At 32.4% G+C, this 9,851-nt stretch overlaps 1 protein-coding gene across 1 annotated transcript; it reads right to left on the bottom strand.

Annotated features, from left to right (window-relative positions):
* Positions 1-5,326: 5,326 nt before the first annotated feature.
* On the bottom strand, positions 5,327-9,074 carry LOC128188709 (uncharacterized). Its single transcript, XM_052859931.1, has 3 exons — positions 8,920-9,074; positions 8,607-8,675; positions 5,327-6,630 (listed from the first exon to the last, which is right to left on the bottom strand). The coding sequence occupies exons 2-3, from the start codon at positions 8,647-8,649 to the stop codon at positions 6,107-6,109; spliced, it is 567 nt and encodes a 188-aa protein (XP_052715891.1). The 5' UTR covers positions 8,650-8,675; positions 8,920-9,074; the 3' UTR covers positions 5,327-6,106.
* Positions 9,075-9,851: the final 777 nt, after the last annotated feature.

Here is a 9,851-nt window from a genome sequence, read left to right as displayed (position 1 = left end):
ACTTACAAATATTATTATTAGGTCACCTGAGTCACTCAGGTGACCTATTGCAATTGGTCTTCGTCCGTCGTCGTGCGTTAACAATTTTACATTTTTAACTTCTTGAAAACTACCAGGCCAATCGTTACCATTTTTGGTGTGAAGCATCTCTATGGTAAGAAGAATCTAAATTTTGAAACTCATGGCTCTACCACCCCTGGGGTGCCACGGGCGGGGTCAAATATGCAAAAGAAGCCAAATTTTCAAAAATCTTATTCTCTACTTCCACACATGTGAGGAAAAAACTGAATGCATGGTTATGATGTCCATGGAGCCTTCTACCAAAATTGTTAAATTCATGGCCTCTGGTTCAAGGGTTCAGGCTCTAGGGTGAGACCAATATGGCCATATTGTAAAAATGTATTAAATCTTAGAAAATCTTCTTCTCTACTTCCATATATATTTGTTAAAAACTAAATGCCTGGTTATAATGTCCATGAAGCCCTCTACCAAAATTGTAAAATTCTTGACCCCTTTGTTAGGGGTTCAGGCTCTCGGGTGGGGCCAATATGGCCATATTGTAAAAATGTTTTATATCTTAAAAAATCTTCTTCTCTACTCCAACACGTGTGGGAAAAAAACTGAATAAATGGCTATTATGTCCACTTACTCCTCTACCTAAATGTGAAATTCATGACCTCTGGGTCAGGGGTTCAGGACATGAGGTGGGGGGGGGGCAATATGGCAATATAGTGTTAATGCATATAATGTTTAAACATTTTCTTATCTATTCTCACACATCTGTATTAAAAACTGACTTATAATTATGTTTACCAGGAAGTCCTCTACTGAAATTTTAATTTTCATTTCCCCTGGAGTATGGGTTTTGACTCTAGGGCAGGGCCAAAATGGATGTATAGGTGTTAATGCATATAATGTTAAAAAATTATCTTCTTTACTCCCACACACCAGAAAGGAAAACCGAATTCATGATTTTGTAGACCAGATCTTTAAGTTTTTTGCCAAAATTATAGGTTTCATAGTTCTTTTTGAAAGATTTCAGGCAGGGAGGTGGTCGTCATTACAAATTATAATTTTTCTACTACAGAATGAAACCTAATTAATTAAATGCAAATATGAGACTCCTCGACAAGTTTTTGTATGGGTTATATGCTACTCAGGTGACCGTTAAAGCCAATTGGCCTCTTGTTTTAAAAAACTAACCTCATAGTTTGTTAATTACTTACGAAGGATGATTCAACTTTGAATTTTGGATAAAAACCAACGAAAGTGACATAGTTTTAAAATTAATCCATTTCTATATAATTTAATTCTGGTTGTAACGCGGCATTTGATTGGATAGAAAAATTTAGTTAAATTTGTATAACCTGGTTTGCACGTCACAAGACACGTCACAATGCACCAACGTACTAATTCACTTGACGTTACGTTTGAATTTTGAACAGATTTATATCATTTTTAAAAGTAAAACGGACTCAATTTGTACAGCAAATTCCAGAAAATTAAATTATAAAGAATGAACTCAATCTCTACCCAAGTTATACTCGTATAACCTGGGTTGGAGCAATTTACGCTTTTTTATAATCCGCTTCGCGGATTATAAAGCGTAAATTGCCCCAACCCAGGTTATACGAGTATAACTTGGGTAGACATTGAGTTCATTTCTTAAAGACTCGAGCATGTTCATGTAAGTTATCCATTTAATGCGTACTTCAAGCTAAATTTACATATATTAGTTTGGCTTTCAATTAATTTTTATTTCTTTTCAGAGTGTACAATGAATATTGATTCCTTAGTCATGTCAAAATCCTTTCTTTTCAGACAATTTGACTGGAAGCGGTGAAAAAGGGAAAGCCCTGAAGTTATAGGTAATAAAAGTTTATAAACACAAACGATAGAAAAGTGACATATAATTTATAAGATAAAATGCCTGTATATATATACATGCCAGTGCTTCGACATCCCTGTCAACGGCATAACATGTCATTTAGCTTAAAATGATTTCTAATACATAAAACATTTCCCTCAAACCAGATTAGGCACATCATTAGAGATCCAAATCATCTAGGGGTACCTGCTGATAACTCCATCGCTCATGATTTTCTTTTCACAATGTTAATCGTAGTATTCTCTCGAATTTATAACCCAAATGAATTTCGATCAACAGACATGCAATACTGAACTCAAAGAAACCCTTTTTTGCTTTTATATTATTCGTCAAAATTGCTCAGGATTAATTAAACTTTAGACACAACATTACATCTTAATTGGATTTGCATGGTTCATGATAATTAATCATTGTGTGAACTAATTTAATATTTTTTTTATTCAAACCCAACATATCGACTCTGTGTCACATAGTACAGTCTAAACGTCACTACTATTAGTTATTTCATTATAAACTCACCTGAGCTGAAAGCTCAAGTGAGCTTTTCCGATCACACTTTGTCTGTCGTCCGGCTCTCCGTCTGTCTGTACGTTCGTAATCTGTTCACATTTTCAATATCGTCTCCAGAACCACTGGGCCAATTTTAACCAAACTTAGCACAAAACACTCTTAAACAAAGTGGATTCAAAGTTGTGAAATTTAGGACCGGGCCTTTTTTTAAGGGGAGATAATTAGGAATTTTTGAAAATCTTTGAGAAATTTTCAAAAACCTTTTTCTCAAGAACCGTTTGATCAGGAAAGCTGAAATTTATGCGAAAGCATCCTCAGGAAGTGTAAATTCAAAGTTGTGTAAATTTATGAGCGCCAGAGGTAGGATGTGGCCACAATACGGTGGCCAAATTTTTACATAGGAATTCATGGAGTAAATCTTTAAAAATCTTCTTCATAGAAACTAATCAGTCAGAAAAGCTGAAACTTGTGTGGAGGCATCCTCAGGTAGTGTAGATTTAAGTTTGTTCAAACCATGATCCCTCTGGGGTAGCATGGAGCCACAAAGTGGGTTTTATTTTTACATAGAAAAATAGAAAGAAATCTTTAAAATTTACTTCTCAAACCATTTGCTAATAAAAGCTGCAACTTTAGTGAAAAGAACTCAGAAAATGTAGATTCAATTTCTTTAAAATCAAAATCTTGAGGAGTAGGGTGGGCCACTTTGGGGATCCAATTTTACAAAGGAAAACATTTTATTCATTCACAAAAACACCTATGTTATAATATATGGTGTAACTTATAAGTAATCATTTTGATATGTTGGTTTTTCTTCAAAATTGTTCAGACTTTGGCCCTCTTGACGATTCTTAGGCATTTCAAGGGGTTCAGAGTTTGATGTAGGTTTATATCCCATTTGTAAACAATTATCTAGGATATTTTTTAAAGACTGCTCAACATGTGATATGACTATAAAATCATCCTGTTAGAAAAGGTACTTGACTATAACCATAAGAATATCCAGGGGGAAAATAGATATTTATTTATACAGGATCTACATGCATTATACGACATTGTCCAGATATTTTGTATTATGACCCAATTAAACGGATTTTTTCAAGCCTATTGTTTCTCAGGTTAGCGATGTGGCCCATGGGCCTCTTGTTTTGATTTATTATATACTGTCATTAAGACTTGTTTGTCAAGTATTCAAGGGGATAAAAAATATATTGATTTTCTTTGTTCAGCATTTAATGTGTCCTTTTACAGTCCCTTGGGGATTTTGTAACGTTATTTATCTTGTAATGCTTTTTAAGTATGAAAAACAGATCAAAAGATCAAAGCCACTGTATACTTTACTTAATTTATGAGTTCTTCTCTCTTTGAATTTGTCAAGTTACGTTTTATTTTGGGAATCCATAGATTAAACGCTCCTAAAACGTTATATAATAAATAATAGATACACACTCAGGTGACAAAAGTATGCCAGTTTTATTTCTTTTCCCTGTGCATTTCATTGAAAACCAACATTTTTCAAAGACTTTTTGAAAAGTAACCCCTTAACCAAATTTTAAAAGATCTGGATTGATAAATTCAAAATTTCTGTAGCTTTTTTTGCATCATATTTAAATATTTTCCCAACCTTCTGTTTCTGATATAGTATATTAATAATCCAAAGTAAGATTTTTTGACTAGCATTTTACAAAAGATATATAGGAGAACTCTTAAAAAATATGTAAGTATTGTGTTTGAAATATCTTTTACCAATGAGTGGTCAAAAAACTATTTCAATGCATGTCAAAAAGTGCAAATTGAATTTACTGTAATCTATATAATTTCTTAAAAATCTGAAAAAAAATAACATCAGAATATCTTTCAAAAATAAGTCCTGATTTCAATGAAATATAGAGGGGAAAAATGACACACTTTTTGCATGTAAGTGTGGTTCACAAAAATGACCTATTAGATTGTTTCAATCGAGATTTTCAATGCACACGTGCATGTAACTAACAAAAATATTTTTCAGTTGATAGCATATTGTCTTAATTTCTTATGAACTTTGAACACAGAGGCAAACAGATTTTTGGAGAGGTTTTGGAAAGAGTTTTATGCATACGTTTTACGATTTGATCTCGAATTTTCAATATAAACCAAGCTGCATTCCTGTAATGAAATACTGTGTCAAATCAACTTTGCTATGTACGCCTTATCTTAAGAATTCTCTCTATCATGCAAGGATGATTTAGATTTTTCATTTAATTTTGAAATGGTATGTAAGCTTTTATCTTATCTGAAGAAAGCGTTTAAGCATTTCTTAAACTTGTTTAATTTTTTTGTTTTCTCTTTCGTTAGGAAGAAAGGGGTGGCGGTAGTGGATAAGACTTGATTTATATGACTGCATTGATTTTGTACGTTTTGGAAATTTTTTAATTTGAACATATTTTATTATGCATAAATATATTTACATAAAAGGATTATGTAGCAGGCAGAGCTTATGTAAGCCTTCTCTTTTGGAAACATTGTCAGGGATGGCTAATTTCTGTCACTTTTTATACACGTTTTCAGTTTCTAAAAAGTCAAATCAGACATGCTGATATATATTTGTCAAATAAGAAATTTAAAAAAACCATTTTAATGTATAAGTATTGTCTAAAGTATTGAAAATCTAATCTTCAATTTATCTAACTTTACTTTTTTTCTAAAAATTCAAATTAAAAAAAAAATGATCTTACATGTAAGTTATCATTTTCGTTATCATTTGAATTGTTAATTTCCAACTGGTTGTGTAGTTATTTTAAAAAATCCGTTCTGACATATGTGTTGAAATAAATAGATAAAGTTAACAGTAATTTATTATCTACGTTTGGAAAAATTGTCCCTTTAATAAATGGAGACGAAAATATTTTTATGAATTATTATTTTTTATTGATCAATGTACAGAAGAACAAATTGAAAACTTTGTCAAATTTTTATTAAACAAATAGCAAAAGTTTGATCCGAAGAAAACAATTTCGATTTGCAATGCATTACAGTTTTGACAGTCAAATAACTTTATCATGTCTATTGGCATAAGATCAATTTAAAAGATCTTGACGGTTTGGCATTAAACTTTTAAATAGAAAAAGTAAGTACGTGTAAATATTTAAAATCAATACAAAAACGAGTGTTCATTCGCGGATATAGAAAAGTTTTCAAAGAGGAAAGTGTGTGTGTGGGGGGGGGGGTCAAGAGATATTTTTTGTGTTTTTACTACAGTTTGAATTTATGAAGTGTGAATTTTACAAAGATTAAGGGGGCTCGGACTCTTCGGACACCCCCGACTCCCTCTCCCCACCGTGGATCCGCACATTTTGTTATTGGCCACTGGGTACCTAAATAACATCACTGCTCATATAACGTTAGTTTGATATTTCAACTCTAAAAACAAAAGTAAATCTATTTTTGCAATTTTTTAAAAATCATAATCTCTTTCTTTGAAAAAGATAAATCAACAGAGAAAATGTTCTAAAATAAATCACAGTATGTTAAAGAGGACCAAACACAAATCTTTATAACAAATAAATAAAAAAGCAACAACGTGTAAATGATCATATGTATCAGATCATGCATGAAAAAATCCTCAAGCTTTGTGCACTAATTTTTTTTTATCAAGTCTTGTAATAAAAATTCCCGGGTGAAAAAGTTATAAAACGCACGGCAAAGGGTTCCTGTTGAGAGAGTGAATTGTTGTTAAGCGAAAGCCCATCTATTGCTCCCGGAAGTTTCAAACAAGCCTACTGTGCTTCCTGATCGACTATCATGTTTACTTCCGGTTCCAATAGATGGCGAACTTCCGCGTCTATCATCCCAGCGTCCGACCGGAAGTAAACTTCCGCGTCTATCATCCCATCCGACGAATGATGTGGAGCTTCCCCGACGGTCATCCCATCCTCTATGATCACGCTTGACCTCTTCCAAGGAACGAGGACTTGTTACTCGTTCGTCTGCCTCTCGCACGCGCATCGTTTTTCTGGGACTTTTATTGTTCCGCCAGCAGTAGACGCAATATTTGTAGATGCAAAATAGAAATGCACCAACGACCAGCAGACAGAGGGCTGCTATGGTAGCAATCTCGAGGGGTGTCAAGTGGATTCGTTTCCAACTGTCATCTACTTTAGGAGGCAGTGTCTGAATTATTGTCCTGGTTTGAGCGTTTCGTTTCTCGCGCGGCTCTTCGAAGTCAACGATATTTTTCGATACCACTGTCTCCAATGCTGTAAAAAGAGAAATGTCAATGTGTATTGCAACTTAAAACCAATGAACCTAAGTCCTAGATAACTCATATAAGCTCAAAATTTAAAAACAAGAATGCAATATGTGTCTTAAATTTACTTAGTGTAGATACAACCGTAGGTTATAAAGACTTGATAAATACCATTTAAGTCCACGCCTATATTAAAGTATTTATAAAATCTATATATAAAAAAAAGGATAAAACTTATTAACCGTTCATACGTATATTGCGAACAATAAATTATGTACAAGTTTTCTCGTATCTTTGGCTCCCACTGTCGCATAGAGACTTCTATGACCATTTTAACGGTATATTTCACGTCAAATTCTGTTAACGCTATATGAATATATTTATAGGAATTTACATCGCACTTTTTTTGACGTGTAAAAAATTACATTTTTGCAAAATGTAATGTAAGTATTAAATTGTTTTAATTTAAACTATTTATAACTTTACAGAAACAAAATTATAACATACTGTAATATATTAAACCTGATTATTACGACCTCACAAATCAAAATACCATTGATAACTAAAACAAAACAAAGAAAAGGAGGATATTCCCTGATTTTATGTACGAAAAAAGTTAGTGTTTTTTTTTATTATTATGTCTCTATTATATTTATTGTTTGAATTCTTTTATGTTCAAATTGTAAAAATTCAAATAAATAAATTAGTTTCATATGATTAACATGAAAGGCGACTTACTCTTTGCTCAGTTAATTATTGTACATTATATAAATATAAATTATAATAAATTATATAAACCGACGCGAAGCGGAGGTTGACAATGGTTTTCGAGGGGTGTCAATTTCAACTGTTATCCTCCCAAACAGGCACTAATTATTTTATTATTTCGTTGTGTTACCCGTTGCCAAGTGTGTTGTTAACGCTGAGGGTAATAGAATGAATTATCAACTGCGTCCAAACGAATCAGATTTCAGTATTTAACGTAAAAGTATAATAAAAAATAGTATTATACTTTCATGTTAAATACTGAAATCTGATTCGTTTAGACGCAGTTGATAATCCGTTCTATTACCCTCAGCGTTAGCAACACAGTTAGCAACGGGTAACACAACGAATTGTTACATGCGCGTAAACTATGCGCGTACGGTTCGCTAAAGAATTCACGTCATTCATATATAAAAGAAGTCACGTTTTCTTTAAAATTAAGACATGCAGTATAATAAAATAAATAGTGTCCGTTTAGGAGGGTAAGAGTTGAAATTGACACCCCTCGAAAACCATTGTTAACCTCAGCTTTGCGTCGGTTGACAATAGTTTTCTCGGGGTGTCAATTTCAACTCTTACCCTCCTAAACGGGCACTATTTATATAATGTTGTTTCACTTTTAAAACAAAACCTTTCTTATAACGATAAATGTGTGTTTTTCACCTTTTTAACCCCCCCCCCTTTTTTTTTGGCGTAAGTGAGTTGTTTTTTTTTTTAACTTTTGTTTTGTTTTTATTGTAACTTTTTTTTTCAGATTCAAAGTTTTAGAACAAGTTTTAAATAAAATGCGTTGACACATGAATTATGGCATGCTACTAAAACAAGACAAACTCTTTACCGTCACTTGTAATGACAATCGTTCTTAACAGGAATGAATTGATATAATTTTAATTCAACTTTAAGCAACCATGGTACTGTGTAAATATATCCTTCTAATCTTTTGCGTAGACAAACTTCAAAAAAAATTCTTATATTTTTTTCACATTTATCATGAGCTGCATTGATTTTATTTGATTTTTTTTTTGTAAAATGCATACACATTGATTTTAAAACTGAGCAAGCTTTGTTTGTTCAATTCGACTTTGAAATATTGATTGGGAAATTAGAATTTATATATATCTTAATCGCAAAGTTTAACGTGTTTAAGCGTCCTTGAAATGAAACCAAAAATGTATAAAAATTAAACTTGACTCTTGAAAAATATAAACAAAATTTACCCACCATATCCAATAAATAGAAAAACCCACGTTAGGAGATATGTCATCTTTCTCTTTGTGCTCTTTTGTTTATCTAAAAATTAATGAACATAGTCAGTAAAACATTAATTAACATAATTGTTCACTTGTCAACTATACAGTCTTTTTGAATAGAATTAACTTCCCTTTTCCCAAAATTATATATACTATATTTAAAAATTACATGATGATGGAAAACTGTTCAAATTTTAAACACAATATTGTTTAATTTGACAGACTAATATAAAAATTGAGATATGAAAAAAAAAGTTTTAGTACATAAAGTCTATTAAATATACCTGCAATTCAATGCCGCGAATAAAAATGGCTAAATCACGCCATAAAGATCTTTCGTGGTGCGCCTATGATAGAACTGACACTGTTTAAACTTAGATTGTGTTGTAAAGGGGGTGCTTCGAATGAACTGTCACTCCGGCTGATAGATAATGCTAGAGTATGGCACTACGCATCATCCGAGAATTGATTTTAATCTTATTAAACAGCTACCCAAAAATGACTTCAATAAATGGGACCCCCTTTGATTGGAATGCCACTGGTTTCACGATCTAAACTAGGAGGAAAACAAAACGTGGTACAGGCTTGTGAAAAGAAAAAAAACTAGATCTCGTTACGAGTAACGAGTAGGTCTTCCGTCCGATTTTGTTTTCATATGATACGATGAAATATCGATATTATCTGCCAAATCTGCGATCTTGGTGAATCTAGGTTTTTTGTCTCGAGACCGAAAACGGACGAACAAAAGAGGTTTATGAAAATAAAAGCTAGGGTTTTTTATACATATGTTTAGTGTACACTACTGTTAATCATAGCAGATGAAACACCAAAGATAATCAGTTAAACTTGTGAAAAAAATGAATTGTTTGAACTCTTCTGGTGAGTACCGGAAGTGACGGTTGACAAAAGAAAACCCGTTAAATATATCTTCAATCGATTGTCTATCATTTATAAAAGTTTGTGTCTCAATCACTTACAGTGACTAAAATCTCGCTGGTATCAATTTTGTAAAAAAGGCTAAGTACCAAAGATATTTGAAATCTTGCTTGTTTTCAAGTTATCTGTAATATAGTTTACGAGTGTCTTGGCTTCTCATTTAAGGGGCCAGCCCCTTTTTCTTGAGTTCAATCGACAGTTCTCACGAATACTAACATTTTTTGTTCTTACACCCATCTAAAATTGTTGTTCATTTTTGAGATACAAATGATTGAATATT

The sequence above is a fragment of the Crassostrea angulata genome, chromosome 6, assembly GCF_025612915.1.
Source record: "Crassostrea angulata isolate pt1a10 chromosome 6, ASM2561291v2, whole genome shotgun sequence".
NCBI lineage: Eukaryota > Metazoa > Mollusca > Bivalvia > Ostreida > Ostreidae > Magallana > Magallana angulata.
The sequence above is the reverse complement of the archived record's forward strand: the minus strand, read 5'-3'. Positions and strand labels throughout refer to the sequence as shown.